The sequence below is a fragment of the Phoenix dactylifera genome, chromosome 6 (assembly GCF_009389715.1).
Source record: "Phoenix dactylifera cultivar Barhee BC4 chromosome 6, palm_55x_up_171113_PBpolish2nd_filt_p, whole genome shotgun sequence".
Lineage (NCBI taxonomy): Eukaryota > Viridiplantae > Streptophyta > Magnoliopsida > Arecales > Arecaceae > Phoenix > Phoenix dactylifera.
In genome coordinates this window covers 9,078,256-9,100,979 of record NC_052397.1, presented here as the reverse complement: position 1 = coordinate 9,100,979, position 22,724 = coordinate 9,078,256, and the positions used below count along the sequence as shown (strand labels likewise).

The 22,724-nt window shown below is 40.9% G+C and overlaps 1 protein-coding gene across 1 annotated transcript in view; it reads right to left on the bottom strand.

Moving 5' to 3' along the window:
* The window catches only part of LOC103697029 (mitogen-activated protein kinase kinase kinase 1-like), a 63,326-nt gene that overhangs the window by 26,426 nt on the left and 14,176 nt on the right, over positions 1–22,724 (bottom strand). Inside the window, exons 2-3 of the mRNA XM_039127367.1 lie at positions 16,931–17,015; positions 16,660–16,722 (exon numbers count right to left, since the gene is read on the bottom strand). Coding sequence (XP_038983295.1) covers positions 16,660–16,722; positions 16,931–17,015 — 148 coding nt within the window. The remainder of the gene's footprint in view (positions 1–16,659; positions 16,723–16,930; positions 17,016–22,724) is intronic.

Here is a 22,724-nt window from a genome sequence, read left to right as displayed (position 1 = left end):
ATAATCCAAGATTACAGTACGGTAGTTTTGCGAGTTCACTACCCAACTCGTTGTTTTACACCGGGCTCACAACAAACCCTAAAACCCCCAATTTCTCTTAGGCTTGGGACGCCTTTCCCTTGTTCCAAGTCCCTTGACTGGAACAAGCACCACAATAAAAGAGTTTACAAAAGGAAATAAAAGCTCTAAGAAGCAAATATAACAATTATGAATAATGTAACCCGGAAGAATCCTTTTGCCGTTGGAAGCGTGGGAAATGTTGATTCTTCCGAGGTGGAGCGCGTAGGGTTGAGTGTGAGCTTCGAATCCCGAGCGCACAAGAGTGGTTGAGCTTGAAATCGCTTGGGAGATTTGAGAATACTTGATTTCCTTTCTTGAATGCACTCACTCCCTTGAGCTTTTCTTTCTAACTTCTCTCTTGAATGATCTAGCTTTTTTGGTTGGTGAAGAGTTGTTGAGAACCACTTAAGAGGTCCCTTTTTATAGCCCAAAAAGCAAATATAGCCGTTAGAAACAAAAAGAGAAGGATTTGAAATTCAAACCAAACCTGAAAAGCTGTCAGTCGCGTCCCAGGCGCTCCGGGGACGTCTCCGCTACAACGAGGGACGTCTCGCCTACAGGATTTTACTTTTTATGTTGTCTGGGGTCGACTCGGCACTTTACGGGGACGTCTCGGCTTGTCTGCACTTTTTGAGTGGAGACGACTCCGCTGCCTTGGGGACGACTCCGCTTCTTTATCTCCGAAAGACATGTCCTCTGGAATTCCCTGAGAGAGTCGTCTCGGCTATCTTGGGGACGACTCGGGAACTCTCCTTTTTACCTGCGGGGACGACTCGGCGTACAGTGGGGACGTCTCGCGCATATCTCTTGAAAACTGCCTTTCTGCCGCCACTGAGAGAGTCGACTCCGCTACTGAGAGAGTCGACTCCGCTAACGCGGGGACGACTCGGCTGGTGCCGGGGACGTCTCCAAGTGTGCCAGTTCTTCCTGTTTGTCCCAGAGACGTCTCTGAAACCATCAGGAGACGTCTCGGCTGTCCCTGAACTTTTTCATTAACTCAAAATGTTCTTCAATCAATTCATAAAAATTATGGGAACTTGCCTAGACATTTCTCAACAATATTCTAGATAAAACACATGAATTCCTTAATTAAATTGTTAAGATATAATGGAATTATGCTCTAGTGTTTTGTATTCATCAAAATCCATTAGGGGGTCAACAAGTTGCTTCATCTCCCCTGCGAAGGAGCAACTCCAGAAAAGCCTGAAAATAAGTTGAGAGCTCTACAGTTGATTCTTGAGGATGATGATTTTGACTATTCCGAAAATGTAATAACAAGCTCTCTTTCAGCTGAAATGAGGTTGTTGCACAACTTCATAGGTCGGATTTTGTTTCCGAAAAGCGGGAGATTTGATCTCATTTCTGAGCGAGACTTGGTCGTCATGGAGCACATTATTCAGGGCATTTCCCTGAACCTCCCAGCTATGATACTTAGGCAGATGAGAAAGGTCATATGCAATTCGAGAGTCTCCCTGCCTTATGGTATGATACTCACCCTGATCTTCCGACAGCATGACAAATCAGTAGAGGGAGAGATCTCCAGGCATCTACTATTCACTGACACATACACTGCACGATCCCTTATTCGCATGGGTTATGAGCAGGTGAACGGGCAGTGGGTACGTGCAGGAGCTGAGATTCAGGGTGATGCACCAGAGGGTGATGCACCAGAGATTGGAGACCCCATCCCTGAGGATGAGGAGCCTACAGATCATCCTACAGCACCTTCAGAGGCTGGACCTTCGTCATCTGTTCCTGCGGGATACACAGATGAGTTTTGGAGTAGGATGACTGAGCTTATGTCAGCTCAGGCGAGGACTATCACTGATGGACTGACGAGCAGATTGGATATTATGACTGCTGAGATTAGCGATCTTAAAGAGCAGGTAGGAGCTCTACGGAGAGAGAGAGGTTCATGGACCATCTATGCCCCAGGCAGCTGAGTCAGAGATTTCGGCACAGAGTCATCCAGCTCACCGAGCTCCACGCCAGACTCAGTCCCATCAGGCTCGACCTTCCCTCGCCACTTATGCTAGGAGGATGAGGACTAGATCACAGCCATTAGATACCCCCTAGGCTGATGTTAGCACCTTTGGTATTAGTACCTAGGATTTACCTAGTTCTCATATGTATTTTGTGTTGATCATGTACTTTGTACTTTGATTGAGGAACATTGTTTTGTTTTGGCATTAATGTATTACAATGTTCCATTTTGATCAATGAAATTGAATTGTTTATTATTTATTGTGTCTACTTATTGTGTCTATTTGATGATAACAAAAAGGGGGAGAAGCAAGGAAAGAGAAATAAGTTGACAAACAAGGTTGAACATTATATTAGGAAAGACTGTACATTTAAGGGGGAGTAATCTGTAACAATGAAAATGTTAAAGTCTAAGATTTAAATCGAATTTCAGAATTTGGCATATAGAATTTCAGAATTTGGCACATACCTTTCACACCTCGATACATAATCTGAAACTCATGCTTTATCTCAAATTTTTGAAGTTTCATCTTTAATGAAATATAAAAGAAAGGGAGAGTAATTCAAAGGTCAAATTGGAAACATTTGGATGAAATAGGGGGAGACTTCACTCTCAAATTTGAAAAGCTGAAATTCAGCAACTTGAGCCCTTCTAAAACTAATTTTAAGATAAGTATCAATAGGCTCATACTCAATATTTTGTAATCATCAAAAAGGGAGAGATTGAGGATGATAGTGGTATTTTGATGATTAATACAATGATTAAGAGTATGTTACAAGTTAATTCGATACATCATTAATAAGTCCGTCACTCTCGATACATTAGTATAATGAGATTAAGATGTATTTCAATGATTATTAATGAGATAAAATTTGCGATAGGAAAGGGATAATGAATTCTAAATTCTAATTCGGCAAAGTTTCAAGTGAAACATACTCTTAAGTGGACAATAGTAATTTTCATTGTTTGGAGTATGGAGCACTACCATGACATATATTCAAAATTGTTTAAAGTTTATTTCATTGATTATATGGATGAATCTAACCTTAAGTTGCAGCAAAGTGTGGATTGAGTCGACCCCAAGATTGATTGAGTCGATCCCGGCACATCAAGAAACCATCTGGCACACTTCTGCAAAAATGGCACGGATGAACAGTACTTGGGTCGACCCAAGCAAAGGATGAGTCGACCCAATCCTCAAGCCTCAAGAAAACAGTTCTCTGGAAACCCTGAGAGGGTCGACCCAAATGAAACTTGAGTCGACCCAAACTTGAGTCGACCCCGAGTTAACATGAGTCGACCCAAAGGCAATGACATTCAAAAATAGGTTCTCTGAAAACCCTGAGAGGGTCGACCCAAGTGAAAGTTGAGTCGACCCAACTGAACCTTGAGTCGACCCAAAAAGTGTTGAGTCGACCCAAGTGAAGGAAGGCTGAAATACAAGGTTCTGTGGTTTCTGAGAGGGTCGACCCCAATGTTGCTTGAGTCGACCCAAGTGAAAGTTGGGTCGACCCCAGTAAAAGTTGGGTCGACCCAAGCACGGGCAGAAGCATAACGGCTAGTTCTGCAGAAGTACTTTCAGACCTCCCAACAGTGAGTAACGGCTAGTTTTTGAATTCTAACCATTGGGGCTTGTCCAATGGATGAAGGAAACTATTTAAAGTGACACTATTCATCAGAGAAAACATCCTTTTGCAAAATATCAAAGCTTACACAAGAAAGACAAGTGCCCTAATCTTCTTAATCCAAGTGCTTCATTCAAGAGTCAAAAGAAAGTGGTTGAGCAGATTTCAAGAGATATTAAGAGCTCCATCCACCCTTAAAGAGTGAAGCATTCCTGACAAAGAAGAGAGAAGTTTCATCAAGCGATAACTATTCTCTAAACTCTTCTTTGTAGCTTATAAATGTTATATTTGCTCATCTAGGAGTTTCAACATTCTTCTTTCTTTTTAATCACCTTGTAAAGGTTTGTTGGTGAGCCCGTAAAACCAACGGTGTAGGTTTATTGGTGAACCCGTAAAACCAATTGTGAAGGTTCGTTGGTGAGCCCGTAAAACCAACATAGGTTCTTGGTGATCCCGGAAAACCAAAGTGTAAAGATTTTTGGATTGTGAGCCTGGAAAACAATCCAATTGTAATCCGCGGGATTATAGTGAATTCCCAAGGGGTCGCTTGGAGAGTGGTCCTGGAGTAGCTTTGTGCCTAGAAACCTCTTCTCTCGTAGGTGCTTAGGAGAGCACCGAACCACTATACTTCTTGTGTGTTTGTATTGTGCATTATTCTAATTTCACTCACTCATCAATTGACTAAAGTAAGATAGTAAAAATTAAGAGAAACCAATTCACCCCCCCTCTTGGCTTGTCACCTTGGGCAACAAACTCTTCTACTGTAAAATCACATTCAAGTTCAGAATCTACCTCATCGTCATTGGCTATGTAGCAGATTTGGGCCGTCTCTTGTTGATCTTCCTCTTCCGAACTTGACTCCTGATAGTCAACTTTAAAGAACACGCAATAGCACGTATCTTGTAGGATAGTGATTACGGGTATCGATCCACAGGGATTGGGGTATAGTTGTTTTCTTAAAATAAAAATATTTAAAAGGATGAATTTGTGAAGACTATTAAACTAAGCAATTTAATAAAAGAAAATGCAATTAAAAGGATATCAGTTTAAGGGAACCTAGGGCAAGGAATTCACCATTAACATCGGAACAAGGATTAATTATATTTTTAATTTATTCTTGGATTAACATGCAAATTGGCTACAAGCCTAATAAGCATTCGAATAAAATTTCACAGAAGTAATTTAGGCATAATCCATCTTTAGTTTAGCATGAAATGTCTACCCTAATCTAAGATGGTAGCACATCGCATCTTCCTTAAGCATGAACTATCTTAATTTTACTTCAATGATCATGAAGAGCAGTTGTATAAACTTTATATTTAAAATCACAAAAATTAAATATGAGTTAAATATGAGATGAAATAAGATATTCATTAGAAGCAGAATAAGGTTTATACAACTCCAAGAATAGAAATTAAAAATATAAAAACCCTTGGCCCTTTGTTAGGGCTACATCCGGCCCTGGAGAAGAGATCAGCCCTGCATGGAGTTGGAGACGGTAGCAGCAGCACAGCAGCAGGCTCCCATCTCTTCCTTCATGATTTCTTTCTTTGAAATATTCCCAAAATAACAAAACTCTTCTCTCTCCTCTTATTTTTTTATTCTGTCATGTTCCCGTGGCTCACTCCCTCCCCTGTTTCCTCTTCTTCTTCCCGTGGGACTTGCCTCTGAGAGATTGATAGATGCAGCCCCCAGTGGGGGAAGAGGGAATGCCCCCCGGTGGGGAAGGAGGAATGGCCTTCTCGGTTCACGCCTGGGCCTTTTATAGGCTGCGTTTCTCCCCCTCTCTCCCCTGTTCCAAGTTGAGATAAAGATGGATCAACGGCAGCGGGATAAGGCTGAAAGATTCTTGCTTGATCTCCGGGCGTGCTATGGATAACGTGGGATGAAAATGGAGTTAATCCGGAATGAGATGAGAGCTGGGAGTCTGTTTGATGGTTATGTGAGAAGATCTCGGAACAGGGGAGTGATGCAAGATGCGGGCGGCTGGCAGCTGGGACTTGAGCTTATCCGGGAGAGGATGCTCTGTTCCGTGAAGCTTGGATAGAGTGACGTTGAATCCTAGCTGGTTGTGGGATAAGGATGAACTCGGACGGATTCGTGAGCTGGGAGGAAGGCTGCGGATGTTGGGGAGCTCTCTAGAACGAATTCGGGTGAAGAGGATTCGGCTGGGATTGGTTCTGTTATGAAACATGGGATGAGGATGCGGACGAGGATCTTGGACAGGGGAGATGATGATCTGGTGACGTTATTGAGAGCTTGGAAAGATGTAGATGAAGTTGGGATGAAGTTTGGTAACGAAAGTTGGGAGGAAGTGGTTGTATTGGATGATGCACGGGATGGCTGGGTGGATAAAGATGAGAAGACTCGGGAAGATGAAGCCAAATCGCGGAGAAGTGCGAGTAATCCGGAAGAATGAGCTGATGTTGCTTCAACGAGGTGGAGATGAAGATGTTGAGGAGATCTCGGCTGGGCGTGGGAGAATCAACATGGAGGGGATCTAGCGGGAGAAGCTGGGAGCTGTGCTTGGTTTTGTTGTGGAAACAGGGGAGTTGGATTGTGACGGTTGCGGCTCTAACAAGGAAAACAGAAAATGAACTCGGGCGTGAGGGAGGACGTGTGATTGGAGGAGATAGGTTGAGCTTTGGGATCCGTGCGACGATAGATGGTATGCTTTGAGATCTATGAGACAAATGATCGAAGGAATTTTATTAAAATAGGATCATGTGGGAAAAGAGTTGGGTGACTGAATCAGAGGGTCTTGATTTGCGGGGTGCATGTGGTTTAGGTCCAGGAATAATCCCTAATGAACTTGACTCAACCTGCATATATTAGACTCAATCAGTAAATAAGTAAAACTTGAATTACCTTTAATAATTTATTAAAATGCAATGATGAAGGTAACACATTTTTTAGTTGAATTTATAAAATATATGAATTAAAATAATGATAAGTGCTATGAATAAGATATTAATTTATGTATTATTTAGCACTTATCAACTCCTCACTTTCACTCCATTCAGCCATGAGGTTCCTCTTCTTAAGTTTTCTTGCCATCCATTTCAATTCCAGACAATCTATCTTGAAATGCCCGGGCTTGTTTCACTCATAGCAAATTGGTGTTTTCCTTTCCTTTTCTTTGTCCTTACCCTTTTCCTTGCTTCATCTTCCTTTGAGGAAGGGCTTCCTTTTATGAAATTTCTTTATTTCCTCTCATAAATTTTCTGAATTTTCTTGCAAGCATAGCCATTCCTTCTTCATCATATTCCTCCTCATCATCAGATTCTTCTAATTCAGTTTCCTGTTTTAGAGTGGTAGACTTCAAGGCAATGGTCTTCCTTTTCTTGACCTCATCTTCTGAATTTTGCCTCATGGTCAACTCATGGGTCATGAGTGATCCTAGAAGTTCTTCCAATTGCAGTGTATTGAGGTCCTTTGCTTCTTGAATTGCAGTTACCTTAGCCTCCCAAACTCTTGGTAGAGACCTGAGAATTTTTTGCACTAGTTCAGAGTTAGTATAAGACTTTCCTAAGCTCTTTAGCCCATTTATGATTTCCGTGAATCGAGTAAACATTTCAGTTATGGACTCAGTGGATTCCATTTTAAACAACTCATACTTATGTACTAATATATTTATTTTTGACTCCTTGACTTGATTAGTTCCTTCATGTGTGACCTACAGTTTATCCCAAATTTCTTTCGCGGAGATGCATGTAGATATTCTATTGAATTCACTTACATCTAGTGAACAGTAAAGTACATTAATTGCTTTAGCATTTAGTTATGCTAGTCTTCTATCACTCTCATTCCAATTCATTTCTGGTTTGGGAATGATTGTACCCTCTATACTAATTGTGGGTGTGTGTGGTCCTTTAGTTATGATATTCCACAAGTCATAGTCTAGAGCTTGAATGAATATCCTCATCCTAGCTTTTCAGTATGTGTAATTAGTGCCATTAAACAGAGGAGGTCTATTTGTGGATTGCCCCTCGCTCATAGAACATCCTACTTGGGTTGTCATGATCTTTGTCTCTTGATTATGAGATCAATAAATACTATGAGAGCATCTTGCTCTGATACCACTTGTTGCCCAAGGTAACAAGCCAAGAGGGGGGATGAATTGGTTTCTCTAAATTTTTACTACCTTAATTGAGTCAATTGATGAGTGAGTGAAGTTAAAAACAATACACAATGCAAACACACAAGAAGTATAGTGGTTCGATGCTCTCCTAAGCACCTACGTCCACTCCCCAAGCGACCCCTTGGAAATTCACTATAATCCCGCGGATTACAATTGGATTGTTTTCCAGGCTCATAATCCAAAATCCTTTACACTTTGGTTTTCCGGGATCACCAAGAATCTATGTTGGTTTTACGGGCTCACCAACGAACCTTCACAATTGGTTTTACGGGTTCACCAATAAACCTACACCGTTGGTTTTACGGGCTCACCAACAAACCTTTACAAGGTGATTAAAAAGAAAGAAGAATGTTGAAACTCCTAAATGAGCAAATATAACATTTATAAGCTACAAAGAAGAGTTTAGATAATAGTTATCGCTTGATGAAACTTCTCTCTTCTTTGTCAGGAATGCTTCACTCTTCAAGGGTGGATGGAGCTCTTAATATCTCTTGGAATCTGCTCAACCACTTTCTTTTGACTCTTGAATGAAGCACTTGGATGAAGAAGATTAGGGCACTTGTCTTTCTTGCGTAAGCTTTGATATTTTTCAAAAAAGATCATTTCTCTGATGAATAGTGTCACTTTAAATAGTTTTCCTCATCCATTGGACACCTCCCATTGGTTAGATTTCAAAAACTAGCCGTTACTTGCTGTTGGGAGGTCAAAAAGTACTTCTGCAAAACTAGCTGTTATGCTTCTGCCCGTGCTGGGGTCGACCCAAACTTTCCTATGTTCGACTCAAACCACTGTTCATCATACTTGGGGTCGACTCAACTTTCACTGAGGTCGACCCAACTTTCACTGGGGTCGACTCCTGCTACATTGGGGTCGGCCTTCTCAGGAAACACAAAATCTTATATTTCAGCTGTTTTTCACTGGGGTCGACTCAACTCTTTTTGGGGTCAACTCAAGATACAGTGGGGTCGACTCAAGTTCCATTGGGGTCGACCCTCTCAGGAATTCCAGAGACAGTTTTGAACGACACAGCCTTGGGGTCGACTCATGTTCAGTTGGGGTCGACTCAAGCATTCCTGGGGTCGGCTCCATTTGGGGTCGGCTCAAGGAAGGTTGGGGTCGGCCCTCTTAGTAAATTCCAGAGACTTGTTTTCTTGAGGCCTGAAGATGGGGTCGACTCAAGCATACTTGGGGTCGACTCACTACTGTTCATCCGTGCCATTTTCGCAGAGGTGTGCCTGATGGTTCCATGATGTGCCGGGGTCGACTCCACTTTTCTTGGGGTCGACTCATTCCACACTTTGCTGCATCTTAAGGTTAGATTCATCCATACAATCAATGAAATATACTTCAAGCAATTTTGAATATATGCCATAGTAGTGCTACATACTCTTAACAATGAAAATTACTATTGTGCCCTTATGAGTACGTTTCACTTGAAACTTTGCTGAATTAGAATTTAGAATTCACTATCCCTTTTCTATTGCAAATTTTATCTCATTATTAATCATTGAAAGACATCTTGATCTCATTCTTCTAATGTATCGAGAGTGTCGAACTCAGTAATGATGTATCATGTTAACTTGTAGTATTTAATTAGATATTTCCTCAATGATTGTGTTAATAATCAAAATAACACTATCATCCTCAAGGAGATATGTAGAAAGAGAAATCTTGAGACTAAGAGTGACACGGTTTGCTGCTAACTATGTTGCACTTGATAGCCTTCTTGAGAGAAAAAAGTCCTATGTCAAATATTTGTCAGTCCCGGATGGTAGAAAAGTAGATTAGCTATGGCCGACACTGACGAGAGCATTATCGAGGACTTGGCGATCAGGCAGACATTCTAGCAGCGGGCCGAGAAGATAGTGAAGGCTATCAGACTATTGTATGAAATGCTTCGGGCCATGGACAGTGAGAGGTACCCCTAGACGGGTTTCTTGTATCATATGATGAAGAGGGCAAAGATATAAATAGAGGCAGATCCAACGTATGCCCAATAATACATCGACATCATTGACTGGTGGTGGGAATACTAGATGGATAGAGACCTGCATCTAGAAGATAAGCAAGAATATTAAATATTAAACTACTTCTGTACTTGTACATTGTTACTAAGACAATAACGAACTCTATCTATAGCATACTATCTGAACCTAAGGTTTTAGTACACCGTAGCTGGAATCAATATGTATGACAAACTTCTAGCTGCTCTATGTAATGTGATTTACAAGATGGAGTCTAATCTAGAAGTCGTGGCTCCATATTTAGAAGAGATAAGTTAACTTAAGTGACATATGTAAGTTAACTGGTATCTTTAATTATTAACATATTACAACACAGTTTTTTTTATAGACCAAAATATTTAGAGAGGGCACTGACAGCTTTAGAGTCTCGGCAGCCATCGTAAGAAAAATATGAATCCGGGAATATTATACACCAGGAGGACATTTACTTGGTGTTAGTTGGTTGCTAATATGATACTATCAAGGTCCACCGTACTGGTACCAGTCGGCGTACCGATGGCGTCCCGGACCGGTACGGTACCGGTCCTGTACCGGTCCCGTACCGGTCTGTACCGGTCTCGTACCGGTTCCGTTGAATGGCCGAGTTTTGGGGTTCCACATACTAGTCCCATATCGATCCCGTACCGGCCCGTACCAGTCCCATACCGGCCGTATGGGTCTCGTACCGGTCTCGTACTGGTTCCGTACCGGTTCTCCAACGATAAGATCCCGGTACCGAATTCCGCGCTGATCCGGTACCGGTTCAGGGCGGTACCGGTTAGGCAGGCCTTGGATACTATCTTATATGTAATTTTCTTCAATATTTTTGCAACTGAATGGTCAATTTATTTTGATTTGTCCGCGAAAATCTTAAGCGAGAGATGGTAGCCTCAAGTAGAAGTGAGCACAACTTGTCCACCTTCGCCCTCATCCACAGCAAATATAAAAACCATTTGACATAGAAGCGCTTCATCGACCTTATAAATGTTCACAACAATCTGACATTGAGGCTGAAGTGTATTCAGGACGAAGTGGAGCTAAAGTACATAGATCTGATCCATAATACTTTCGTTGATGATGAGGATGATTCGATGATCGGATAGCTTATGGGCCAACAGCAGGAGCCGGAGCTTGATGAGTGAGGATCGCCTCCACGACCGGCTAGTTTCGTAGCCAGCGAGGCTAAGATCAATGCAGGGCAATGGGCAAAGAGCAATATCCCATGCATTCTTTTAGCTGATCAACCACAACCACAAGGTCACTGGCAAGGAATGTTGAATCAAGCCGTACCGCCCGATTCAGCTCGTACCGAACCGACCCGATCTCCGACCGGGTCTGTTCGGCGTTAGAAAACGGTTTCGGCCCCTATGGGTCTGGAACTACAATGGTAACGAGCCGAAACCGGCCGGTACTAGAAACATACCGGATCCGATTTGGCTAGGAATCGGTGCGAACTAGTCGATTCGCACCGATTCCACTTTAATTTGGGCTTTTGGCCCAAAGCCACAGCACGCATGTGCTGTGGCTTTTTGATTTGACCATAGCATGCATGTGCTGTGGCTTTCTGATTTGACTATAGCGTGCATGCGCTGTGGCCTTTTTGGACTTTTTAAAAAAAAATAAGATGCATCATCTAGCTTAAATCGAGATCATAGAAACATCGAAAAACATAAAAAAATTAGAAAATATAAAAAAAAATCAAATTATACTTAAATTTATAGAAAAAGTTTGAAAAGAAAGAAAACTCCCAAAAAATTAAAAATTAAGGGCCAAGAATTGCCAAACCGGTTGCCCGGTTCGGTATCGATTCGAACCGGTCTGAACCGGTACCGAACCAATTCAGCAATCCTTGGTCACTAGGGAGCCGATCACCATATGACTCATTATCTGAGACATTCTCTCAGAGATATGATCAAGAGATGCTTTGACAAGGCTACTACGCTATCAGGTCGACTCGGTCAGTGGGGCGACATACATCCAACATAGCCAGGCAAAGAGAGGCACGAAAGATAAGAAGGTAGCTGCTCAACACACCAAAAAAAATAAAAAGCACCCGTAGCCCCCGTGAAGAGTGTAAAGGAGCCAGTTTACTCAGATTCAGATACTAGAAGAAACAGTTCTGGTGGCCATGGATTTGCTGGCTAGAGAGAGTGGAAGGCAAGAGACCACCATTTATGAGACAGCCATAAGGTAGTCTTCGATTCACCAATGAGTCCTAGTTTACGCATGCTACATAAGATAGGGACCACGGTGCACGATCTGGTAGAGCCCGTGAGAATATGATTGCATATAAGAGACAGGCTTCTCGACATTATTTAGAACACGATGCAGTTGCAGATGACCTCGCATGTGGAGTAGGATACATAGACGTATCACGTTCTGAGTTGTATATTGGATCCTATTACCCAAAACTACAAGTAGCCTATGATCCATACAAATACAGATATAGATATAGTGCGTCTGAGGCAACTTCCAGTGGCTACTATCCTACGCAGCCCGAAACATTTTATAAATCGAATTTTGCTGCCAGCTTATTCGGATAGGCCCCTTCACAGTCGTTTTATCAACTAGAGGATACTTCTCGTAGAGATCTGAGGGTGCTTATAATCTAGAGCACGATCCTTATGGGATGAATATACAAGACTACAATGCTACTTGGTTAGAGGAGTGGGCTGATGTGCCACCTAATTATGCTAATGATCTAGATATCTACAGGAGGCATCACCACTCGACGAGATTTCAGATATCGGTATGTATGCTGTACGTAAATATATGTAATTGATTGTATTATTTTATAGTTAATTTTAGGATATTTCATATTGCTTATTGTAGCATGCAACATCTCACTAATCATTTTATATTTTGTATCCTTTTAAAACAACAAGATGCACCATTTAGGTTAAACCGAGATCAAAAAAACATCAAAAAAATATCAAATTAGACTTAAAATTATTTAAAAAGTTGAAAATAATTGATTACCAATTAATTAAATTTGAAAAGTCAAAAAATTGGTGTGTCAGTACCGTGTGTCAATATAGTACCAAAACCGGCACGACCAAGCATACTGCGTCGGTACGGTACCGAACCGATACCATACTGACCCGCTCGCCGACCGGTATGGATTCTAGTACCGGTTCAACTGACCTTGCCTAGAAGATTTAAATACCATTACAGAGCTTAAAAGTTCAGACACATCACTTGCATAAATGTGCTAATCATGGTGAAGTTGTCATTCACTAAAAGTTCAAAAACTAATAACAATAATTATCTAGTCTTAGTCAATTAGCTAATGCCATGCTTCCAAATGCTTTTCTGAAGATAGTGCCCTCATAAAGACATTTTTGTATGAGATGAACTATTTGAGGCATTAGTGAAATTATCCTTACCTTATACAAGCATATTTTGATGTATTTATCTTGGAATGAGTTTTCTATGTGATACTAGATACCTAAGATCCATGAGAAAATTATAGGAGATTTAGTCATTAATTAGGGAAATCAAAGGAGAATTAAGAATCATGTTTCTTTGCTCATTCTTTAAGTACATCATAGAAAAGAATGAAATTGGAGGCTTCATTCGTACGGTTGACAACTACGAATAATGACTACAAGATAGTGGCAACTTCTATAAGTAGTGAAAATAGTGACTCCAACACAGGGTCTGCTATGCCAGTATCGGGCACCATATCGGTTGTCCAGCGGCACGAGTTGATACAGGCCCACGCCATACCGTGTGGGGCATGTACCGACACAGAAGACCGTGGGAGAGAGGAAAAGAGAGAGTAAGCGGGAGAGGGAGGGAGAGGGAGAGGGAGGCCGGCGCTGGTGCGGGTGGCGGAGGCCGTAAAAAATTTCACAATTTTAAGTGAAGCCGGCAAATCGCTTAAAAATCGCAATTTTTTTACGATTGTACCCTTGTTTCAAACAAAACAGGGGTTTAGCCACGGCCTCCACTACCCGCACCAACATCGGCCTCCGCCGGCCTCCACCACCCTCTCCCTCCCTCTCTCGCTTGCTCTCTTTTTTCTTCTCTTTCCTTCTTCGGTGACGACGTTTCAGTTTCTTTCTCAGAACCATCCCGATAAGCCGCCGGTACAGCTCGAGACGCTCTGAACCGGATAGTTTGGGACGGTTCCGCCAACCTTGCTCCAACACTTTGTGGATCACATCATATTGATAGGCTGACATAAGGGCACAATTAGTTGAAACCATATTATCAAGATGGACAATATTATCATTGTGTTATAATCTTAACATGTCTCCTGACAAAAGATATCTACGTGAACAAGCACTAGCAAGTCACTTTCATGGTAGAGCAATGTAGACTAAGAAGCAAGATATGCCGTACCATCCCAAACCAAGTGGCACGGGACATATCGTACCGGTTTGGTACTGGTACTCGATGCAGGTGGCGTACCAAGTGTATGGGTGGAGTAACGTAGACTAAGAAGTAAGATATGCCATACCGGCCCGAACCGGACAGCATGAGGCATACCGTACCATAGCAGTTCGCTATTGGTACTCGGTGCGGGTGCATACTGAACGTATGGGTGGCGTACCAAGTATGACACCAGTACGGGGTTCGATACCGAGACGACGAACCTTGCTAAAAAGTCTATCTATAATGTCCTATTAGGTGTGCAAGACTTTCACGGAGGTCCTGTAAGATATTCAACAAGGAACCTTCATTTTTTATATATTTTTTGGGGAAATTGTTTCTAGTTTGACAAAATTACATTATTTGGCCTATGATCTAGTGAAATTATCGGAACCGCTATTGAAAATCATGTATCTTGAATCCTTGATCCTTCACCATAACCATGTTTTCTCAATGAAACTTTGATTTTACATCAATGATAATTTGATTTATGTCATGGTATAAAAGTCTTGTGTTTCTCATTGATAACTAGAATTCTTGATTGTTGTAGAATTTTACTGAACTTTCTAGCTCAATTTAGCTACTATACAGGTCTTAAGTCAGTCAAGTAAGTGATTGTAATGAGCCTTTCGCATAAGTGGACTTGGTGACTGGGAGTTGCCTTTTCGGATCTACTGGCTATTGAAGCAACACCAAACAACATCATTCTTTCGTGCTGTATTAATATCATTAAAGGTATAGTATTGTGTATTAAAGGACATATTTGAATTGAAAATTAAGTTTTATCTTTAATATCTTGGGTTATAATATATGTTTACTTATATATTGGTGATTCATATGGATTATTTTGAGGATATTAAAATTTCAATGATGTTTTGAGCAATCATTATAGTCACTCCTTGAGAGTCAAGCAAGTTTAAATTTCAGGCCCTAAACTCAAACCAACATGAGTTCAAGTCTCAAGTGCTCTAAATCTTGGTCAAAAGTTCAATTTTGAATACAGTGTGGACCGAGCCAGATGACATTTGACTCAAGTAAATTTGGCAAAATAAATTCATCCAAAGGCTAAAAGTTCCAAAATGCCACAAAATAGAACAAGGAAAAAGAAAACATGGATTATCATAGATTTTCTTGTATTATTCGTCATCACATGGTGTGTCATTTTGGTATCAAAGAAATAAATTTATAGAAATTAAAAACCACGTTTCCCATTATTTTGGAGTGTGATAGCTTCACATTTTGATTTTTAATTACCCATGAAACATGGAGATAGATGAAACAAGATACAAATACAATAAAACATACATATGCCAATAAAGCAAGTTTAGAACAAATAGAATATCCTACTTAGGACATCAATGTAAATAGATAAATAAACAAATATACATATTACTTCTATGTGAAAAAGTATTCATAAAGATGATGGATTATGACAACAACGTAGTTCCTACTTCATAATAGCATAAACATCCAAGAACTCCATTTATTCATCATTCAAATCCATAGACTGTGCTCTGTTCTCCATTTACTAGATCAACATTACAAATTCTAAAATTAACCATTCATCATTTTCATCGTCAAAAGTTCACACTTTTCAAAGGGAAGGAAAAAAATCCTCTCTCTCAACCCAAAACATATCCAGTAAGTATCACCTAAAAGCATTTATGAGCTATCTAGAGCTTTTTTTAAATTTAAAATAGGATACTCAGGAACAGTATCTAACATGTAATCTAGTCAAATCCAATACATATCAATGTCTGATAATTATCGCATATGATCATAGCATGCAATTTGAAGTTTACATGTAACCTAAATGATGACCTACATGTCTTGACATAAGAGCTCCTAGTTGCCAAACATATGACTTAAGAAAATGCTTCTAAATCAAAACATGGAACCCATTTATGATGGTTCTAGTTCCAAAACTCTTAAATCTGAGTTAAATCTTGAGAAAATGTTACTACTACTATGATTCAAGGAATTAAAGAAATTATTAAAACTTAGATAAATGATAACTGGCACAACAAGTTAGCTTAAAGGGAAGCTCTGAAACCAGGCCTGTTTCAACCAAAATTCAGTTGCAAAGTTTCATCCAAAAGAAGTATAAAATTTACAATCAACTCTTTGGACTGAGAACAACAGTCAGGTTGCCTAATGAAAACAGGGAAATGAAAGAAGTAGAAGGAGATAATAGTATTAGAAGTTCTTCTTACTTGTACAATTAAGCTAACAATGTTAAGGTTGCAAGAAAATAGTTAACAGAGCATTTTAAGCTCATCATCTTGGAAGCTAAAAAACCAGGCATTACAGCTTAGGTCTTAAAAAAATATATGGAAAAAAAATCTTCAAAAGAAGACTCAGCACTTGAGAATGCAAAATTAGATAAATTTTTCCATTATGATCGTGTATCTATTGAAGAGCACAAAGCAAACAAACTGAGAACAAAATTCAAGTCACAGCAGAGAATACCTTGTCTGTTCCAAAATACTGAACTATGTTCTCATGTTCAAAACGACTAAAGAGCGCAATCTCCTGGAAGCACAAGTTTGGGATCAGATAGAGCAACCTCAGAAACTATAAAGAAACAGGTTCATTCCCAAACAAATTAGACAGAACTTAGCAACATTTTCAGGTTCAAAAATCAGGATCACAGGATGATAGACTGTCACCACATGGAACATAATATGTATACAATTTTTTCAAGAGCCACTGTATAGAGTACGACTTCACATAGTCTCACCTGTTCCAGTTGTAAAATGCACTGCTTGGCATTGCTCCCTTGGTCAAGCAAGGATACTTCTTTGACCGCAAAGAAAAATCCGTCACTGCACAAGATGACAATATAAGCATTGTGAACGCAGGGAAAAACAATATGTTCCTGCCAATGTAACCATATCAAGACAGTTATGAATTGAGCAGAAAGAACAACCTTTGAATCAACTCAAGTATTATATAAAAGCAAAGTTTTAACAACCCAAGACCTTATCCAAAAACGCTAACCAGAAAGTATTATTTAGGTTCCTCAAACTTGTACCCAAGATCTATCTAGCACATAACCAATATAAGACAAAACAAACATCCACATGGATCCTCACACACTCCACCTATTTAAGCCCTAGTGACCTTGCTACACTAAAGGTCCAAATCCAATCACAAATACTTCAATCTGCCTATGGTCAGTCCTAAATGGGCTCGTGCTACAATATCTCCAAGTCCACATGGCTATGGGCTAAATTTGCTCTCCTACTATTTGTAATGATCCAGAGCCTTAAGCAAAAAGGCTAGCCGATAGATATTGTTTGAGTTACTTGGCCCAGTATAAGTATCCAAGATATATCCAACTCATAATTGGTGTGGGACTATAACACGCCTATAAGACCTCATCCAAAAAGGCTAGCCAGAAGGTAAATCTGGATTCCTTGGCCCTATGTAAATAACCAAGATCTAATCCAATGCATAACTGATGATGCGGGAATGCCCGCATGGGTCCTTAGCAATAATCTAGGGCAAATCTTAAGGACAATACATAAGATTCAAGCAATTATTGTAGGCAGATATCCTAGACTCTTTCAATACCTAAGCAGAGCAGTATCATACAATGAGGTATAGTAGAGGTATTTCAAAAAAAAATTAATAAATAATATTAGTAATGCAGTTTGGAAAACGAAACAGATATAGTTCAACCAAATTCAGAATTAGAATGATAGACTTGCTTATAATGAGAGTAACCAAGGCAACTCCTAGTATGAATTCACAATTGTTGATAGAAAAAGAAAATTTAACAATTCCAAAAACTTTCTATATTACCTTGGCCTTGCACAAGCATGCCGTCTCAAGAATAACTTTGATGGGTGCTTGATAAGGTGGCAAGGAATTCACAAATTGGTTTCTTGGTGAGAAATGACTTTGGAAGAATATTATAGCGAAGATCTATTCCTTGTTAGGCTAACCTCACTGTGTTTGTGGAGCTTAAAGCAACCTAAGATAGGGTGGTCCTGAGGTATGCAGAACTATCACAGATTGGCCGGGGAAGAAACTTATGAACATTGTCTTTTTCCCACAACAAGGCCCAAAACAAGAATTTTTTCATGCTTTTAGAGAGTGCAACATGATGACCCCAACCTATATAGAGAAAACTACTTATATATATGGATACAAAATATGAAAAGTGAACCATTCTATTGAGGTGCTAAGTGGTGCAAGCATGGTCTGCCGAACCGGACCGAACTGGGTCAGTTTGCTTTTAATTTTCGGTTCCAGCCCCAAACCATCCAAAATCGGCCGGTAAGGGTCCGTACCGGCCAGAACCAGTGCAAACCGGCCTAGAACTGGTCAGTTTTGCTCAAACTCAGTGCTAACCAACCGATTCGCACTGAGTTGACCTGATTCCGAACTAGGCCTCCTCTTTTGAGTAGTATAAAGGTTATATTTATCGTTGGAAAGCTTTAAGAAAGCCTTCCCAACAACAGGTGAAACCGGCGGAGAGGTCTTCACCGCTCTTTCCCAAAAACTTAAAAATCCTACCAATTCAATAGTTCAGAAAGAAGATCCAAGCCTAAATAAGATGTGCTTCCTCTTTCCTATCTTATTCTCTTATTTTTTTGAGGGGTTTCAAAAAATAGCTCGAAAATTGCAAAATAAGGAGAGATCGTGCCAAAATTTTTGATTTCGGCTTTATTTTATTATGTATTATAGATTTATGGACGATCTACACAATCCAATAAAAAATTTTAATTTTTGGATTATATATAATTTTTAAAATTAGAAATATATTTTTGGATTAAAAATGAAAGAATTTTTAAAATAAATAAAAATTACAAAAAATGTAAAATTAAAAACATATTTAGAAGCATGCAAGCTACTCTCCATAAAAATTTGATGTCCATTTATTCAAGTTTTGATGCGATCACGCCCACAGTAGCCTAGGCCTAAATTTGAAAAAAATTAAGAAATAAGCAGTCTTTGATGCATGCCCAAGGGTCCAAAAAAATATATGTAGCATCCATTGTTAGATTCTACATGAATCTAAGCTAAAATTAATTTTTTAATATATTAATATTTAAAGACTATTTTAAAGTTAAAAAATGGGTGCTCGGCCAAGGCTGGGTGTGCTCGGCCGAGGCTGGGCATGCTCGGCTGGGCGTGCTCGGCCGAGGCATGCATGGGCGTGCAGTGGGCTCGGCCAAGGCTGGATGTGCTCGGCCGAGACATGCATGGGCGTGCGGCATGCTCGGCCGAGATTGGGCATGCGCTCGGCAGAGGTTGGGCGCGCTCGGCAGAGGCTGGCTTGCGTGGATGCGCGGTGAGCTCGGCCGAGGCTAGGCGTGCTCAGCCAAGGTTGGGCAACCTTCCATCCATGCCAAGTGACCTCCCTCGACCTCATCATGCTTCCGAGTCTTCCATGGCCGAGGGCCCCGGCGGTGTTGCTCGCGGGAGTCCTCAACATTCTCCCTTTCTTGAAGACTATCCTTGTCCTTAAGGATAAAATATGGATACCGCCGGCTCACATCATCATAATCCTCCCAAGCTTCTTTTTCTGGCATACCGCTCTAATGAATCAAAACTTGCCATGTCTTTCTTCTCTCTCCTCTTTCTCCATATGCAGTAATTGATAGCTTCCTTGGGACGTAGTAGCACTCTTCCATCATGATCAATAGTGGGTAGGTCTTGCTCAATCAATGAAAGTTGAGAAAAGGTCTCTCGAGCTAGGTTTCTAAGATTCAAGTCTATGGGAAAGCTAGGATTAGGCTAAGAGGTGCTCGTACTTCCCTCCAAAGCACGAAGAAGAAACTGCCATCAATGAAGGGTTACCCACTACTTTTTTGAGTAAGGAAACATGGAAGACCGGATGTAATAATGAATTGTTTGGAAGGTCTAACCGGTATGCTACTTCTCCAATCTTTTCCATCACTTTGAAGGTCCATAGAACCTTTGAGAGAGTTTGTAGCTGAAATTCTTCTCGAGGAATTTTTGAGTGTAGGGTTGTAACTTCAAATAAACAAAATCCCCAGGATTGAAGGTTACCTCCCTTCGGTTCTTGTCATAATACCTCTTCATTCTTTCTTAGGCCTTCTTGAGCTCCCTCCTTGCATTGGTTAGAGCTTCATCTCTTCCAGCCAATGCTTGTTCAACCTCTTCATTCTTGGCCGTTCCCTTCTCATGTCGGTACAACCTGGGTGGGGGTCTACCATAGACCAACTCAAATGGGCTTGTCTTGATGGAAGCATGATAAGTAGTATTGTACCAATATTCCGCCCAAACAATGAAATTCCCCCACTTTGATTGTTGGTTGTGGCAAAAGCATCTTAAGTATCGTTCAAGGGTTCGATTAGTTACCTCCGTTCGCCCATCCGTTTGAGGATGATAGGATGAGCTTGCCTTTAATGTGCTCCCTTGAAGTGTGAATAGCTCCTACCAAAATGTGCTCATGATACCCTATCTTGGTCAGATACTATGCTCTTTGAAATGCCATGCAATTTGACCACTGACTCCACAAATGATGTAGCCACCGATTTGGTTGTGTATGGATGCTTGATGGGGATGAAATAAGCATACTTGCTTAGTCGGTCCACCACCACTAATATGACTTCAAAGCTCTTGCTAGTAGGCAAACCTTCAACAAAATCTATGGAGATATCTTTCCAAATCATGCTCGGGATGGGGAGTGGTTGTAGAAGACCCATAGGTGCGCTTGGATCATATTTAATCTCTTGGCAAACCTCACAACCGGCCACTAATGCCTTGATTCGGCTTTAAGCCTCTCCTAATAAAAGAAGTGTTTCACTCGGATGTAAGTGCAAAGCCAACCCGAGTGTCCACCCTCCTTGCTATTGTGAAAATGATCAAGGATGCTTCTTAAATTAAGGACATTAGGCACATAGACATACCCTTTGTAGATGATGAATCCCTTCTTAAGCTTGTAGTTGGCCACCCCCTCGGTTGATGCTTCAATCTTCTCTTTGATCTCCAAGGCCCGAGCATCAAGCTTGTTTGCCTCCCAAATTTGGTCCCAAATCTGCCATACAATCCCACTAAGAGCCATAGAAGTGGGTTCTTCTCCTTCGGCCGCCCAAAGCAATAGGCTCCCCTCTTTTCTTGATAGTGCATCCGCCACCTTGTTCTCCTTCCACGGTTGATACACAATGTCATACTCAAAGTCAAGTAACTTGACTAAAAACTTTTGTGGCTCCGGGGTCACAATCTTTTGCTCCAAGAGGTGCCTTAGTGCTTGTTGATCGGTGACAATAGTAAACTTCTTCCCAAGCAAGTAAGGCCTCCATACCTTGACGGCATGCACCAATGCCAATAGTTCTCTTGCATATGTCCCCCAAGCCTTCTTCATGGGTCCCAAGGCTTTTGAAAGAAAGGCTGGGGTCTTTTTGTTGCACAAGGACCGCTCTGATGCTATCTCCACTTGCATCGGTGTAGACTTCAAAGGGGATAAAAAAATTCGGAAGAGCTAGGATTAGTGTTTGAGTCATGGCCCTCTTCAAATTGTCAAAAGCTTCCCTTGATTCCGGAGTCCATTCAAACTTCCCTTTCTTCAACATGGAGGTTAGAGGCTTGGCAATCAATCCATAGTTCTTCACAAACCTCCGATAGTAGCCGGTTAATCCCAAAAAACCTCTTAGAGCCGAGATATTCATGGGTAGAGGCCAATCCACCATAGCCTCAATCTTTCTTTGATCCACCTTCACTCCTTTCCCCGAAATAATATGACGCAAGTACTCCAACTCCGGTTGGACAAATGCATACTTGAAAGGTTTGATATAGAAGTGGTGCTTCTCCAAGATGGATAATACAACCTCTAAGTGCTTGAAGTGCTCTTCCATTGATCAGGAGTAAACCAAGATATCATAAAAAAAACCAACATAAACTTCCTCAAGTAAGGCTGGAATACCTCATTCATGGATGCTCGGAAAGTAGATGGGGCATTGCAAAGGCCAAAGGGCATCACAAGGTACTCATAATGCCCCGAGTGTGTCCGGAATGCCGTTTTGTGGATGTCTTCTTGCTTCATCCGGATTTGGTGGTATCCCACCCTTAGGTCCAACATGGTGAAGATTCTTGCACCATGTAGTTCATCAAGCATTTCATCCACCGTAGGAATAGAGAATCTATCCTTGATGGTAGCTTCATTCAAGGCTCAGTAGTCGGTGCAAAATCTCCAAGTACCATCCTTCTTCACAAGTAGAACCGGAGATGAGAAGGGACTAGTGCTATGGCGTATCAACCCTTGCTTCAATATCTCTTCTACTTGCCTTTCTATCTCTTCTTTTTGAAAATGTGCATGCCAGTAGGGTGGGACATTTACCGGTGTGGCCTCATTCCTCAATCGGATAGAACGATCAAAACTTCTTGGAGGTGGAAGAGATGTGGGTATCTTCATGACATGTTGATGATCCTCCAACAAGCTCCGAATCTTTGGAGAAATTCCCTCCAACTCATCCTCCTTCTTGCCTTCTTCATGATGTCGGCCAGTCACCACAATGGCAAAACAAGAGGCCCCTCCTTTGCACAACTTTTCAATCATA